The 17767-nt window shown below is 43.5% G+C and overlaps 1 protein-coding gene across 2 annotated transcripts in view; it reads right to left on the minus strand.

Annotated features, from left to right (window-relative positions):
* LOC118360231 (phosphatidylinositol 3,4,5-trisphosphate-dependent Rac exchanger 1 protein-like) overlaps positions 1-17767 on the minus strand; it is a 135144-nt gene that overhangs the window by 28105 nt on the left and 89272 nt on the right. For both annotated transcript variants that reach the window (XR_008083278.1, XM_052482564.1), the window contains exons 17-25: positions 13958-14050; positions 12559-12707; positions 10487-10572; positions 9161-9300; positions 6630-6744; positions 6289-6473; positions 4612-4773; positions 4187-4397; positions 1374-1653 (exon numbers count right to left, since the gene is read on the minus strand). Coding sequence is in view for 1 of the 2 variants with exons in the window: in XM_052482564.1 (XP_052338524.1) it covers positions 1374-1653; positions 4187-4397; positions 4612-4773; positions 6289-6473; positions 6630-6744; positions 9161-9300; positions 10487-10572; positions 12559-12707; positions 13958-14050 (1421 nt within the window). In the remaining variant the exon portion in view is untranslated. The remainder of the gene's footprint in view (positions 1-1373; positions 1654-4186; positions 4398-4611; positions 4774-6288; positions 6474-6629; positions 6745-9160; positions 9301-10486; positions 10573-12558; positions 12708-13957; positions 14051-17767) is intronic.

Genomic DNA, 17767 nt, shown 5'->3' on the forward strand with positions numbered 1-17767 from the left:
GAGGATGCTGTTGATGTGAACCATGACGGTAAAAATTTGGTATAACTGATTGTCTGTTTGCCTGCCTTAAAGTCCCCGGCCACTAGGAGCACCGCTTCTGGATGAGCATTTTCTTGTTTGCTGTATGGCCTTATAGAGTTGGTTGAGTGTGTCTTAGTCTTGAGTGTGTCTTAGTGCCAGCATCGGTCTGTGGTGATACGAATAAACGACTACGAATAATACAGATGAGAGCTCTCTTGGTAAATAGTGTTGTCTACAGCTTATCATAAGGTACTCTACCTCCGCAGAGCAATAATATTAGACATCGTGCACCAGCTGTTACTGACAAAAAGACACACACCCCCACTCCTCGTCTTATCAGACGTAGCTTATTCTCTGTTCTGCCAGTGCATGGAAAATCCCGCCAGCTCTATATTATCTGTGTCGTCATTCAACCACGACTCGGCGAAACATAAGATATTACAGTTTTTAATGTCCCATTGGTAGGAAAATCGTAGGTCATCAATTTTATTTTCCAATAATTGCATGTTAGCGAGTAGAACGGATGACAGTGGGAGTTTACTCGCTCGCCTATGGATTCTCAGAAAGCAGCCTGACCTGCGCCCTCTTTTCCTCTGTCTTTTATTCAAGCAAATTCCTGGGATGTTGGCTTGTTCCCGGGAAAGCAGTGTATCCTTCTTGTTTGACTCGTTAATGGAAACGATTCCCGTTCAAGAATGCAGAAATACAGCGGGAATGACATGTCATATGATGCAAAACCCGCCACACCGGCTGTATTTCTGTCTGCTTGAACGGTGAATAGCTCATATACAGATGAAAACATAAAATGACCCCAGGAATAAATAGAACGTCTCTCAGACATGCACAAATACAATATAGCATGCAAAATGGGTGACTCTTTCCTTTAAACAAGAAAAACAGGAAGCCGGACAAACAGGGCCAGGCCTCAGAAGACAGCCTTGGGGACAACGGTTCCATAATATCTTGGCCTTTCATTTTAATGCAGAATAATAACACCCTTGATAAATACTGAGCTAAATTATATTGTATGCTAAAAAAAAAGAAGAGAAATTATATATAGACAATAGCCCCAAGCACACATCAAAATCCACAAAGAATTGATTAATTGGGCAAAAAAATCAACATTTTGCAATGGCCATCTCAGTCTCAGGACTTGAATCACATTGGCAACCTGTGGTTTATAGATATATTTTTACTCGTCTTTATCAAGTGTGTAAACATTTTTGGAACCCCACTGTATATTTGGCCACATTAAACGAGCTCGCGGAACACGTCTGGCTCGAGGGCCACCGGATTGAGATTCCTGACGTACGGTAGGTACTTGGCAAGGATTTTCATATATGTGTACTTACACGTCTATCTGGGTGACGTACTGCCTCATCTCTTGCACGGCGATGTTAAGGCGGTTGTAGAGGTGGATGTATGCTTCCTGGATCTCCATGTCCTCCTGTTTGAGCAGGAAGCTGAGGCCATTCCCCCGGTTGGCCTGCTGCATCCTGTCTGGGATGCCCTCTCCAGAGCCCTCGATGTCCTCCTCACCATCCCCCTCCTCCCCAGGATCGCTGCAGCTGTAAGACGGGGCACCCATGCTAGTCACACAGTGTTGGGTGTGAGACATGCGAGACAGGTTAGCTGTGGGAAGAGAGAAAATAAATAGATGAATAAATAGGAGGTAAAGGAAGTGAAAGAGTATTAAAATAAGTGTCTACGTCTTTCAAATTTTTGATCAGAAAAGCTGCACGTCACATTGGGGGAGAGGGAGAGACAATCAACTTTCACTTCCAGAGACCTATACCTACACCACATGTTGAGCCTATCATTTTGACAAAAACAGTGTGCTTGTGTATAAAGGGCCAATTACACATTACGCTGTTCTATGTACATTCTACTGCCTTGAGAGTCATGAAAAAATGCCTGGAACATGATAAAAACACAGTGAATAATCATGTCTAATTCACAATTCTACTGCCTGATCTAGAAGCCTATGGGTGTAATGTTAGCACATAATAGCACAGGCTATGATTAAGTCGAGGAACTGAGGAGAGAGGAAGGTTGAAGCAATACTAACAATGCTAATCTTCCAGTCAGACATCTGGCTGTCTGTCTGTTGCAGCTTCCTCTGTCTCTTCCCGTCTTAGTGTTTCTCTGAGCCGTGTCAGAGCGGCCTGCGTGACGGGCCGAAAGGCAGGCTACCAAAACCGCAGAGACCGACAAAACAGACAGGACAAGATGGGCCCATAGAGATACATAATGTTCCATTTAATTCTGAGGATGGGGCCAAGGGCTACACCTGTAAAATATCTCTCCCGCCGACTCTCTCCGCTCTGTTTCTCTCCCTCTTCTCTGTCCTTCCCCCTCTCTTTCCCTGTCCATCTAAACAGAAAAAGTAATCCAATGATCACCTTCTCTCCCCTCACTTTCTGAAGAATATTCCACCCCTGGTGTCTTAGAGGGACCGCTTTGATGACATTCACCAACACCCACAGAGAGGATGGATAAACATTTCAGAGTGGGGGGCGCCTGAGGCTAATGGTTGTTTAATGGGAAACCAATGGAGACGATTAGAGTGGTGGGATTACAACTACTTTACCGCAAATGTACTGTGGGAGTTGTCACTATATGCGGCTAAAGGCTAATTAACTCAGTTTGTTTCATCACAAGAGCTTATAAAGTCATTTGTACTGTGGGATTTAATTGATCAAAGATGGTATTGAGTTGAAATTATCTCTTTGTTTTAAGATTTATGGTGGATTATAGGCTAGCTCTGCACAATGTTGTAAAGGGGATCTTGGCTATTGTTGGCAAAACTCAACTGGGACTAGAATTCCACAAAATAACAGAACTGAGGCATTGACAACTCTACAGAGTTGGTATAGAGCTGTGTAGTATGTGTGCTGCTGTACTGTTGTTCTATTTGTAATCTAAAGGTATGTGTGTGTATGAGTGTGTACTATATGTGTGTGCATGTACAGTACAGTCGGTGCTGTTTAAGATGAGGGAGGGCAAATCTTTTTATGAGCATGGCCTTATTTCTGTTACAGCATATTGGAAGACTGTCGTATTCCATTCATCCAGCTTAATGTAACACCGATAGGTTTAGGCTACGACATGATACCCAAATGTTCCCTATATCCATCATGCGGTTGGCTACAACCTAGCCTATGAATTAAAGTTTACAACGTATGTGCCCAGGTCGAGAGAAATTTGAGTCATCAAGGTGACAGACATTGACACATTCAATACCGCCTTGCACAATCTTACCTGCATCTCGCGGATCTAGGGTGTAATCATTGGTCCAACCGTTGCAAACAAGATTTTCTATTGGACAGTTACACCAGCGGGCCCCAGTGGCAATAAATGAATACAACCAAAAGCTTTCATAGGAAGAGTTCCAGTGTTGGATAGCCATAGCCAGCTAGCTCACATAGCATTCGTCTCTGTTTGAGGAGGCTGGACTATCAAGCTGAATTCACCAGCTAAGTACGTGTAAAACATTCTCTCACTCTCACTATGCTTGACAATATGGAGAGTGGTACTCAGTAATGTGTTGGATTGGCCCCCAAACATAACACTTTGTATTCAGGACAACAAAAGAATTGCTTTGCCACATTTTTTGCAGTACTACTTTAGTGCCTTGTTGCAAACAGGATGCATGTTTTGTTATATTCTCCAATCACAGCCATTAAACTCTGTACCTGTTCAAAAGTCCTTCCTCTCTGGCAACTGCATCTTTGTAGTGACTGGGTTTATTGACACACCATCCAAAGTGTAATGAATAACTTCACCATTCTTAGAGGGATATTCAATGTCTTCTTTCTACCAATAGTGCCCTTCCTTGCAAGGCATTGGAAAACCTCCCTGGTCTTTGTGGTCAATGAGGCAACATTTCAGAAATCCATGCAACTTATTATGTGACTTGTTAAGCACATTTTTACTCCTGAACTTATTTAGGCTTGCCTTAAGGGGTTGAATAATTATTGACTCAAGACATTTCGGCTTTTAATTTGTAATTAATTAGCACACACACACACACACACACACACACACACACACACACACACACACACACACACACACACACACACACACACACACACACACACACACACACACACACACACACACACACACACACACACACGTCTGCATTGTCTTCTCACCCCACCTTGGTTGGGGTCCAGGCCGTAGAAGGAGTTCTTGCGTCCGAAGCGGAAGCTGAAGGCCCTGCCGGACACCATGGTGGTCTTGGGGTGGGACACCTGCATCAGGTTGACGTGGCAGTTGGTGGGCACAAAGTCCATGCAGCCCAGTGGGTGGGTCAGTACGCCTGCCTTCTTGAATGTGGGGCACGCCTTTCTCCTCAGTTCCTGGGCAAACTGAAAACCACAGCTAATGAAAAACTGTATAATTACCGCTATCACATAATGATGGATCAATAGTCGCTGCTGATCTGAGTGTCTGTGTGTGTGGCGGGGGAGGGGGAGAGAGAAGGGGAGAAAGAAGAGGGAGAAAGAGAGAGAACTTGAAGACTTTGTAGCTGCTCTTGCACTACAAAAGGGGCTATGATGAGGGATCCTGTAGATCCTGTACCCGCTGGTATCTGCTGATTCGCCGGCGGATGCTCTCCAGCTTGGTATCACAGATGTTCCTGAACTCAAATTGGGGCATGGACATCACGCGGTCACTCTGCGAGATCAGCTGGCTGCAGTTACGCACAAAATGACTGTCGTCTCTTGCAAAGGCCTCCAGGATCTGACAGGGCAGAGTGTATGTTTTAAATCCCTTTGGGTTCACGTCTTCAAGTTCAAGTTATTTGAAATGATTTTTTGCATGGAGAGAAGAGCATGAAGCAACCTGGGAACCATTCACTCCTATTGTTCTCATCATAAATGCTAAATGGTAGAAATCATGGCAGTGGTTATGCAATAAGGATAAAACCAAAGTGTCTATGCTAATGCTAGTAGACTACAACAATGGACATTTCCTGTTCCTTGACGGCAAAAGAAAGCTTCAGGCTACAGTGACTATCTGCATTGACCCGTCCATTTTATTTATTTATTTTTCTCTATGCACATTCTACACACTCACTCATCATTTCCACACACACACACACACACACACACACACACACACACACACACACACACTGCTGCTACTCTGTTTATCATATATCCTGATGCCTAGTCACCTTACCCCTATACAGTTAGTAAAGTTTACATACATACATACATACATAAGTCGGAAGTTTACATACACTTAGGTTGGAGTCACTAAAACTTGTTTTTCAACCACTCCACACATTTCTTGTTAACAAACTATAGTTTTGGTAAGTCGGTTAAGACATCTACTTTGTGCGTGACAAGTCATTTGTGGGCAGAATTGAAAAAGTGTGTACGAGCAAGGAGGCCTATATACCTGACTCAGTTACATCAGCTCTATCAGGAGGAATGGGCCAAAATTCACCCAACTTATTGTGGGATGCTTGTGGAAGGCTACCCGAAACGTTTGACCCAAGTTAAACAATTTAAAGGCAATGCTATGAAATACTAATTGAGTGCATGTAAATTTCTGACCCACTGGGTGATGAAGGAAATAAAAGCTGAAAGAAATAATTCTCTCTACTCCAAGATGGCGTAGCAGTCAGACGTCTTTATCTTCGTCGTGTCCCGTGTATATATATTTTTTGCACACACTGTATATAGACATTTTCTATTGTATTATTGACTGTATGTTTGTTTATCCCATGTGTAACTCTGTGTTGTTGTTTGTGTCGCGCTGCTTTGCTTTATCTTGGCCAGGTCACAGTAAATGAGAACTTGTTCTCAACTGGCCTACCTGGTTACATTCTTAAAATAAAGTGGTGATTCTAAATGACCTAAGACAGCTGATTTTTTACTAGGATTAAATGTCAGGAATTGTGAAAAACTGAGTTGAAATGTATTTGGCTAAGGTGTATGTAAACTTCCGACTTCAACTGTACATATCTAGCCCTGCCACTCCAGTATCCCCGCACATGATAAATATGTTGTTTGCACTGACCCTGTATATAGGTTTCTTACTGATTTGTGTTCTTCCTATTTCTAGTGTTTTTGTTCTACTTAAAAATATATATACTGCATTGTTGGGAAAGAGCAAGAAAGAAAAGCATGTCACTGTGCTAGCGTACATCACAATAAAAACATGAAAATAAACCACATACTGCTGCTAGCATGATAAGCGTAGTGTTGGCATGCTAAACACTACAAAAACAGTGGACATGTGCTGTACCTTCGCAGTAAGGCTGAAGCAGCCCTTGGGCTCCACCATCTTCTCCAGGACGTGGCACTTAATGCCGGCTGTACTGACATACTCGTACACCACGCCGTGCTCCAGGTGCACGTTGTCCACCGTCATGCTCACCAGGGGCACCGTGTCATCAGACAGAGACAGCTGGCTCAGGCCCCCCCTGTAGTCTGGATCGGACAAAGAGACGCTTTTGAGTACCTACTTTCATGTACACAGCTGTTCGCAGACAGACACAAACATACACAATCTCACCATAGAAGTGTAAGGTACCTGATCCGTTCCCAATCTTTCTCTCACACACACGGTGAGGTGGTGTACAGTACCTGTTCCGTTCCTGCCGTGCTCCTCATCTATGTCTGAGCATTTCTCTTCTGTGCAGGCCTTTAACAAGCCCCCCTCCTCCTCCACGTCCTCAAACGCACGGTACACCCACTGACACTGACAGGACACATGGAGGACACACCAGGGTCAAACACTGGTGTGTTTGTGTCTCGAGGTGTATAATATGCGTGCATACATTCAAGTGTGTGTCTAGGTTTCTGTGCAAGAGTGTGCTTGGAATCACATGTGCTTCTCTGGCAGTTAAAGAAGTTGTGTGTGAATGAAGTAAAAGAGACATTAGGATGTGCTCCAAACAGAGATAAGCCAGGTTAAACAGCAACAAAGCAGGGGATTGGACAGGAGGAGCCAGGTTACACATCAACAAAGCAGGGGATTGGACAGGAGGAGCCAGGTTAAACATCAACAAAGCAGGGGATTGGACAGGAGGAGCCAGGTTACACATCAACAAAGCAGGGGATTGGACAGGAGGAGCCAGGTTAAACATCAACAAAGCAGGGGATTGGACAGGAGGAGCCAGGTTAAACATCAACAAAGCAGGGGATTGGACAGGAGGAGCCAGGTTAAACATCAACAAAGCAGGGGATTGGACAGGAGGAGCCAGGTTAAACATCAACAAAGCAGGGCATTGGACAGGAGGAGCCAGGTTAAACATCAACAAAGCAGGGGATTGGACAGGAGGAGCCAGGTTAAACATCAACAAAGCAGGGCATTGGACAGGAGGAGCCAGGTTAAACATCAACAAAGCAGGGCATTGGACAGGAGGAGCCAGGTTAAACATCAACAAAGCAGGGCATTGGACAGGAGGAGCCAGGTTAAACATCAACAAAGCAGGGCATTGGACAGGAGGAGCCAGGTTAAACATCAACAAAGCAGGGCATTGGACAGGAGGAGCCAGGTTAAACATCAACAAAGCAGGGCATTGGACAGGAGGAGCCAGGTTAAACATCAACAAAGCAGGGCATTGGACAGGAGGAGCCAGGTTAAACATCAACAAAGCAGGGCATTGGACAGGAGGAGCCAGGTTAAACATCAACAAAGCAGAGAATTGGTGAAGAGGAGAGGAGCCAGAGTAAACATCAACACAGGAGCTTCTAATAAAAGCACTCCATAGCAGAGGTGTGTATGAGTCAGACTCGAGTCACAAATATGATAACTTGCAACTGGACTTTCACCAATGACTCGTGACTTAACTTGGACATGAGCCTTTTGACTCGACCTGACTTGATACCCTCCCCAAGCCCAAATATATACAAATATGCTATAAAAAAAAAGTGTGCAGTGCATCAACTCTTCATTTATCGGATTACAGTTTGAATCGGACAGCAGCCAATCAAATTGTGCCAGCGGAGAAAAAGTAGAAAAAATTCAGATGGAGCCCTTGGAAAGATGATACCCAAAATGATTATTTACGGATATAAAGATGACGCTGTATCAACAAAAAAACGGATTGCAAAACAGATTGCAAAACAATCAGGAAGAAAATTAGACGGCGACGCAACAATTTCCAACTTTGTTCGGCATTTGAAGCTGCACAAAGAATGGTAAGGCGTGGCGAATATAGCCGACAGCTATACATTTTATTACTTTGCTAGTGTCATGTAGGCTAGCGTAACGTTAAATCAATGAGCCTCCACACAATCAGTGCGGGAACGTGATCATTGCACCCAAGATTGAGCTACAACTGGCTAGGCAGTTGGTAGCCTAAATCCCGCCAGATGTTCCTAAATCAAGGTTGGGCGATTGAGGTTATACGATTGTTTTACAAGCATACATCACCTGATTTCGCCCCATAGCGAACCTCGGTAGTCGATCACAATAACATTTATTTGTTATACTCGAAACTCAAAGTTTAGGACTTGAGACTTGACACTTATCGGTCTTGACTTGGGACTTGCCTGTCTTGATTTGGGACTGGACTTGAGTGCTTAGACTTGAGACTTACTTGTGACTTGTAAAACAATGACTTGGTCTCACCTCTGGTTCCATAGTATACCCTGCACTGTTCCAAGCCGATAAAGCCAACATATTTGTCACAGTAGGAAAATATAAACAAGGGGAAAAGTAGGTATATTGGCAGTTCGCTGTAAACAATAGAAGAGTGAAATTGAGGATGAAGAAGAACCCTGGTTGTGATGCATTAAACCAGTCAAAGCCTTGCATGTGACACTGTAGAAGGGAACACACTACAGTAGTTTGATTGAAACACGTCTTGACACTGGTAGAAAAGTCACAATGGTACATTAGGCTAATGCCATCATGGTTGAATCTCTGATCATGTATGTTTCCCTAATATTGTGCGTAAAGTACTAAAACAATGTTTGTCGTCAAATGTCTCTTTCTTAAAAAAAAGAGACTCTCCCTATGTATTTGAATGCTTTGTTGACAGACAATAAGAATCAGAGGGGGATGAGACAGGGATTGAACCCTGTTTTCCCAGTAGGGAGTCCCATGTATGTATGGCTCCGGCAGTGTTACCACTGGACCACAGCTCTGCACGCAAACTATATCTCACCATGTCGGGCTGATCCTGCTGGCCGTGGTGGGAGGTGAAGTGCTCCAGGACCTCCTGGTAGTCGCTATGGTTCATGTTGTTGCCATTCACCTTCAGGATGCACTGACCTGGCTGGAGGCCTGCCACCGCCGCCTCCGACCCTATAATCATGCAGGGGTCAAAGTCCGCAGGGACACAGTTCTTATGTGTAAATCCTGTAACCACCGATGTCACAGAATGTATGCATGTTGAACGAGTGTTTTTCTATAATAACAGGATGTGTACAATGTATCCTTATCTGGTCCATTCTGTACATATTTAGCTAATTCTATTTTATTTGGAGATCCCATCTGTTTTTATCATCATCAGAGAACAAGGCATGTCCAAGACCATCTGCTTATCTCAGAAGTAGATAGGTGCGTGGCTTCGGTGGTAAAGCATGGCATTAGCAATTCCAGGGTTTTGGGTTCAATTCCCGGGACCACCGATACATAAAATGTAAGCACACATGACTGTATGTCGCTTTGGATAAAAGCATCTGCTAGATGGCATATATTATTATTATAAAAGCTATGTGTTTAATAATAATTAAAGTTCCTATATTGTTTTGGTACTCAAATAAGTTGTCTGGTAACACTTTAGCTGTGCCCTAAAATAAGAACAGATCTCCTGTCCCGTTTAAAAAACAAAACAGGCATCGCATAATTTCCCCAGTGATCCACCTCACACTAAGCACACGACTCCATAACTTCAGTTAAGCAGCCAACCCAAGCCAACCAAATCCCAGCCGTCAACCAGGATCCTGATTTAGGAGAAGAGAGAGGGAGCTGGGGAGTATGATATCATTCAGAAACTCCCATGGGGCCAGTAGCTGAAAGGAGCCTGCGTGTGTCTGTTCAGATCAGAGTGTATGAGCTCCCTCTGACATAATAAAAGAGAAGCAAGACCCCGGGTCGTGACTCCTTCTCCCTCAATGCAGCAGAAAATAGGCGGTCATGTTTCCTCCTTCCTCATCCAACTGTTTTACACATTTGGACCGATCCCTTGCTCGTGACTCAGTTGTAAATCGGTGTTTTTTCTTTCCTTTTTAAAACGTACTTTGACCATAGCCTGGCCAACATGTGGTCCTAAAGAGCAGAGCCTCAAGAAACTGGAAGTGAATTTAACAGGTGCATGGCTGGCAGGTAACGCCTCATCCTATAATTTAATGATGATTAAGGAAGCCCCCCGTACCTTTCCCAATCAGAAGAGTTGGGTTAAATGCGGAAGACACATTTCAGTTCAATGCATTCGGTTGTACAACTGACTAGGTATCCCCCTTTCCCAATCAGAGAGGTTGTTACTCACCTTTCCTTACTGCATGTACATGAGGTGGGGCAGAGCCACTGAGTTTGAAGGACAGGGCATAGGGAGTGTCTGGAATCTTCACAATCCTATAACAACGAGAGTGTGTGTGTGTAGGTCAGTAGAGGCTCCTCAGAGGAGGAAGGGGAGGACCAGCGCCAGTGAACTTAAAACAATAGTGAAGCATGAAAAAAGTTTTTTAAACTTTTTAGATAAAACTATACTTAATATATTCACATCACCAAATATTTGATTTTGATTAAAACACACTGTTCTGCAATGAAGGTCTACAGTAGCCTCAACAGCATTTTATAAGATAGCATCATGTTGTAGCCGGAGGACAGCTAGTTTCCATCCTCCTCTGCGTACATTGACTTCAATACAAAACCTAGGAGGCTCGTCTTTCTCACCCCCCCTTTTCCATAGACTTCCACAGTAATTATGACATCAAAGCTCTTGCAGCATGAACCGACATGTTGTCCATCCAATCAAAGGATCAGAAAATTAATCTAGTCCTGAAAGCATAAGCTACAGCTAACTAGCACTGCAGTGCATAAAATGTGGTTAGTAATTGACTCAAAGAGAGAGAAAGTGGGCAGAACTGAAAAACCTTGTGCGAGCAAGGAGGCATACAAACCTGACTCAGATACACCAGCTCTGTCAGAAGGAAATGGGCCAAAATTCACCCAACTTATTTTGGGAAGCTTGTGGAAGGCTTCCTGAAACTTTTGACCCAAGTTAAACAATTTAAAGGCAATGCTACCAAATACTAATTGAGTGTATGTAAACTGCTGACCCACTGGGAATGTGATGAAAGAAATACAAGCTGAAATAAATCATTCTCTCTACTATTTTTCTGACATTTCACATTCTTAAAATAAAGTGGTGATCCTAACTGACCTAAAACAGGGAATTTTTACTAGGATTAAATGTCAGGAATTGTGAAAAACTGAGTTTAAATGTATTTGGCTAAGGTGTATGTAAACTTCCAACTTCCAATATATATATATATATATATATATATATATATATATATATATATACAAGTTGTGCACTCCCCCATCTACAGAAATAGCACTACAGCACTGCAAGTAAGATCTGTGGTAGGTCTGTAGCCGGTGGTGTGTGTGTGCTGCATGTGTTCCCCGCTCGCTTCAGCCATCTGAGCAGAAGCCAAAATGCAACCTTCCTGTGCGAACAGAGTAAATAAAGGATATTGAATGACAGCACCATGAACACCTCCGTTCACCCGGAGACTTGGTGCTGACATTTTGATCTGCTGCTGACCACGTTTTAGCCTTCTCCATTTACATTGTGTCATAGTTTAGCCTACACTGGAACTCATTCAAATCCATGCATCATTTATGCAATAAACAGACTTATATTTAGGCACTTTATTTTTGGGGGTGCAATTCAGAAGGCTATATGGGTCTGCTAATGGAGGACTAGTAAAGGCCCAGTGCACTGCTTTTGTGAAGCATTATTTGTCCCGATACTAATCTGTAATCTGATCCAGAAAATTGCCCATATGCGTTACGATACTCGTTTTCTCTGATTACTCGACACACCCTTGCATGTGATCAGGTGTGTATTCATTCCGCCGATTCTGTAGAAAAACGTTTCTTAAACAGAAGCAAACAGAACAAAAACAGGGATAAACATACCTGTTCAATAGAAACTCGTTTGCAACTGGTGGACTAATGACTACACACTAGATCAGCTAGATGCAGGTAAGATTGTGCAAGGCGGTATTGAATGTGTCAATGTCTGTCACCGTGACTCAAATTTCTCTCTACCTGTTCACCGACATTGTAAACTTTCATTCATAGGCTATTTTGCAGCCAACCGCATGATGGATATAGGAACAATGAGTATCATGTAGTAGCCTAAACCTATCGGTGTTACATTAAGCTGGATGAATGGAATACGACAGTCTTCCAATATGCTGTAATTGAAATAAGGCCATGCTCCTAAAAAAACAATTGTCCTCCCTCATCTTAAACAGCACCGACTGCCACTAGTGTAGGTGTGTGGAGGATACTTGTCTGTGTGTATACACATGCCTGTGTACTCACTCCTTGGACTTGGTGTTGACCAGCAGGCGTAAAGAGCGGCGGATGCAGAAGGCCTGGCTGATCATGGTCTCCACCTCCTGGAAGGGCCTGAGAAACACCAGGTCCTCGTTGATGGTGAAGATCTTCCTGCCCTCCTGCAGCCCCGCCATCTGGAGGGGAGGATGGAGAGAGAGAGACAACAACGGCGGCACATCAGGGTAGGTTGTCTCTTCATTTCTGGTATGTCAGTGTCCATTTTGTTTTTCAGATGTAAAATAGTGTGAACAATTTTCGACCAGATTTCACTTATAAAACCTGGATAAGTGATGGAAATAGCATAAAAATAACATCTAAATGATCAAAAACACAGCTCTTCCCACGGCAGCCTTTATATCCTCTCTGGCTAGCCCAGGACACAGGGACCAGATCCACCAGTATGACACTTGGCTTTGGTTGTCTGGGGGGGCTGGCTCTGGAGAACAGCCCAGAACAGGAATTCACAGTGGCCCACTGAGTGAGTGAGTGTGCCTGCGTGCGTTTTCACATTTGTGTGTTCGGTATTCTCCCCACAACACTCCCGGAGTCCCTGGCTCTCCCAGGTTTTTTCCCCACTGGGCCCTGGGAATCAGCTGAGCCTCATTCACAACGCACACACACACAAAGACAGACTCATTGTTTGGGCAGTCTCGGATACACACGCTCTGTGCCAGCCAGGGCCCAACTACACTGGCACTGTCTGAAGCAGAGGAGGGGAGGAATAGAAGGGGGATGAGGAGGAGTGAGATGGAGTGGAAACGAGAGGGAGGAGTGTAGGGTAAGGGGACACAGAGGGAGTGTGAGAGGTTTGTTTTAGGAACTGTAAGGATGATGGTACAACTGTAGGCCTTAGGGCGGGAGGAGTGAGCAGGCAGCGAGGGAGGGGAGTAAGATATTAAGGAACACAGAGACAGTTAGGGAAAGAGTGCTGTAAGACTGTGTTTACCAATCCCTTCCTCAGGGATCCCCAGTCGTTGCACATATGCTCTGATCCAACAAGACCTTGAGGAGTTGATTCAGAAAGAGAGTAGATATAAGGATGTCCTCCAGCTTCAGACAGAACGACAGAAACACGTATGCACAGAACCCCCCGAGAGAGAGAGAGAGAGAGAGAGAGAGAGAGAGAGAGAGAGAGAGAGAGAGAGAGAGAGAGAGAGAGAGATGGCAGTGGGGAGAATGTGAGCAGGCATGTCTAACAGCTCTGATCCTCACACTGAGAATAAAGTCCCCATGAGGAGAGAGACAGTACCACCACTGTCTCACACACTGGGACTAACGGGCTCTGTCAGTAAGGAGGAGGAAGCATAGGTGTGTGTGTATGTCGTCATCTATGTGTGTGTCTTTTACGTGTCTATGTGTGTGTGTGTGTTTATAGACTCCTCACCTCAGCGTGAGAGCCCCTGGTGACAGACCTCACCACGATGGCCTTGTTCTTCTCCTCAATCTCAAACCCGTAGTCTTCCTCCTCCGGGTGGATCTATGGGGAGACAAAAAAAACATCAACAAAGGAGCTTAGAAGGCATTGACCGACATTGATTCATTCATTCATGCATCAGAACAACAAACCAACAAAAGCAGGACATTTTATCTGGCTCTCTCTGTGCAGTCAATAACAAACGAATGACAATGCAATGACAGACCTGCGTAAAATACGTACATCACATTTGGGTTTATTTGGGACTATTCCATTACAGAGCAATAACGGGAGAGTCGCCAATTGCAAGGTGGGGGTTATTTCCCTTCTGCATAGTTGTGTGGCTATCGCTAACGCCGTCTGAGGAGACTGGTAACAGGAGAACGGCTAAAACAATGGTCTCTGCAGCGTCAAAGAGATATGTGTGTGTGTGTGTGTTGGGGTCCATCACTTCAATCATGGCTGGAAGGATTAGCATTTGAGCTAATCATTGGGGATGGGGCATCATGTCTACTTCCTACTTTGTTCTTCTGAAGAAACACTTGGGAAAGCTAATGCGTTAATGTTAGCCTGGCAATGTAACAGTTTCCAGTTTTCTTAAGGGGTTAAGGGGATTCGAAATTCCTCTCATTCTTCCAGCACCTGTTGGTAAATGTGACAATTCTGATATTTTGTGTTTTTTTTAAACACTTATCTACATAATGTCTCCACCATCATTTCCTATTATCGAAAACAGCTTATGGACATCAGAATGCGATCACTAACCTCGATCTGGATGACAATTTCTATGTAAACAAGTCGGCAGCTGTGGACGTTCAGCTTACTCCATACCAGGCCCTAATGCCCCAGACTCGAAAGAGGAAGCGACGATGTAAAAGAGGCAGACGAGCCAGTACCCTGATGAGACAACATTGGTGAGCAAATAAACCGCCTCTACCTTCCTTTCTATTGGAGAACATACAGTCACTAGAGAAGGAACCGGAGGAGCTCCGTTTGAGACCATCCTATCAATGGGACCTGAAGAACTGTAATATTAAAAGTTTCTCGTAGTCGTGGCTGAACAAGGACAACGCACATCTCATTGATGGTATGGATATGGATAATACATCTTTAAGACCGGACAGCAGCCTCGGGTTAGACGAACGGAGGAGGGTTGTGTTTATTTCTTAACAACAGCAGGTGCAACAATTTCTAATGTTAAAAACAGTCTCAAGTTCTTGCTCGCTTGAGTTAGAATAGCTCATGATAGGCTGCAGACCATACTATTAAGTTCTTGGTGACAGGGGGCAGGATTTTCACATCGGGATGAAATGCATGCCCAAGAAGATTAGATATGCATATTATTAGTAGATTTGGATAGCAGGCGAAACCCAGAGGACAAACCATTCAGATTGTATTTTTGAGGTCACTCTTTTCAATGGGTTTTCATTGGGAATCCAGATTTCTAAGGGACCTTCTTGCAGTTCCTATCGCTTGCACTGGATGTCAACAGTCTTTAGAAATTGGTTGAGGTTATTCCTTTGTGTAATGAAGAAGTACGGCCATCTTGAACAAGGGTCACTTGAAGTGTACTGTTAGATAGAGGTGCGTGACCAGAAAGCATGCTACAGTTTGTTTGACTCCTGTATTGAACACAGATCATCCCGTCTTTAATTTGATCAATTATTTACATTACAAAATACCTAAAGTTGTATTACAAAAGTAGTTTGAAATGTTTTGGCAAAGTTTACAGGTAACTTTTGAGATATATTGTAGTCACGTTGCTCAAGATGGAAACAGTGTTTTTCTGGATCAAACGCGCCAAATAAATTGACATTTTGGGTATAGATATCGACGGAATTAATCGAACAAAAGGACCATTTGTGATGTTTATGGGACATATTGGAGTGCCAACAAAAGAAGCTCGTCAAAGCTAAGGCATTAATTATTTTTTTATTTCTGCGTTTTGTGTCGCGCCTGCAGGGTTGAAATATGCTTTCTCTTTGTTTACGGAGGTGCTATCCTCAGATAATAGCATCGTTTGCTTTCGCTGAAATGCCTTTTTGAAATCTGACATGTTGGCTGGATTCACAACAAGTGTAGCTTTAATTTGCTATCTTGCATGTGTGATTTAATGAAAGTTAGATTTTTATAGTAATTTAATTGAATTTGGTGCTCTGCATTTTCCCTGGCTTTTGGCCAGGTGGGACGCTAGCGTACCACATATCCCAGAGAGGTTAAGCAATATATCTTTCGTAGCTGTCTATTTACCACGACACGAACCGATTCTGGCACTAAGACCGCACTCAACAAGCTGTATAGGCAAACAAGAAAATACATATCTCATGGCCAGTCATTTTAATACAGGGAAACTGAAATCAGTTTGACCTCATATTTTCCAGAAGGTCACCTGTGCAACAAGAGGCAATACAACTCTAGACTACCTTTACTCCACATACAGAAACACATAGAAGGCTTGCACTCCATTTGGCAAATCTGACCATAATGCTATATTTTGATTAATGCATACAAGCAAAAACTCAAAACTGGAAGTACCAGTGATGCACAATATGGAAATGGTCAGATAAAGCGGATGCTAATCTACAGGACAGCTTCACTAGCACATAATGGAATATGTTCCAGGATTCATCAGCTAACATTCACCACATCAGTCCCGGCTTCATTAACTTCACTCGGGTAGGGGCAGCATTCGGAAGATTGGATGAGAAGCGTGCCCAAAATAAACTGCCTGCTCCTCAGGCCCAGATGCGAGGATATGTATATGATTAGTAGATTTGGATAGAAAACACTCTAAAGTTTCCAAAACTGTTCAAATAATGTCTGAGTATAACAGAACTGATATGGCAGGCGAAAACCTGAGGAAAATCCATCCAGGAAGTACTATTATTTTGAAAGGCTGTTTTTCCATTGAAAGCCTATCCACCATACAAATACTTAGGACCCAGTTCACGATCTCTATGGCTTCCTCTACATGTGGCCAGTCTTTAGGCATTGTTTCAGGCTTTTACTCTGAAGAATTAGGGAGATACAGCACTTTCAATGAGTGGGCAGTGGAAATTTCCAGACATGAGCCAAGCACGTGACCGGGAGCGCGCATTTCATGTTTACCTTTTCTATTGATGAAGCTTTTGTCCGGTTAAAATATTATTGTCTGGATGTTGCGGGCGCGCATTGTGCCTTTGGATTACTGAACTAAAACGCACCAACAAAACTGAGGTTTTTGGACATAAAGTTTAACTTTATCGAACAAAACACACATTTATTGTGTAACATGAAGTCCTGTGAGTGCCATCTGATGAAGATCAAAGGTTAGTGATGAATTTAATCGCTATTTCTGACTTTTGTGAGCCCTCTCCTTGGCTGGAAAATGTCTGTATGGTTTTCTGTGACTAGGCGCTGACCTAACATAATCGCGGTGTGCTTTCACCGTAAAGCCTTTTTGAAATCAGACATGGTGGTTGGATTTACAAGAAGTTTATCTTTAAAATGGTGTATAATACTTGTATGTTTGAGGAATTTTAATTATGGGATTTCTGTTTTGAATTTGGCGCCCTGCAATTTCACTTGCTGTTGTCGAGGTGGGACGCTACCGTCCCACCTGCCAGACAGGCTAATAAGTGCATTAATGATATCCCCACAATGACCGTACGTACATATCTCAACCAGAAGACATGAAAGAGGCAACATCCGCTATGAGCTAAAGGCTAGAGCTGCAGCTTTCAAGGAGCAGGACGCCAATCCAGAAGCTTATAAGAAATCCACTATGACCTCTGACGAGCC

The sequence above is a fragment of the Oncorhynchus keta genome, chromosome 27 (genome assembly GCF_023373465.1).
Source record: "Oncorhynchus keta strain PuntledgeMale-10-30-2019 chromosome 27, Oket_V2, whole genome shotgun sequence".
NCBI lineage: Eukaryota > Metazoa > Chordata > Actinopteri > Salmoniformes > Salmonidae > Oncorhynchus > Oncorhynchus keta.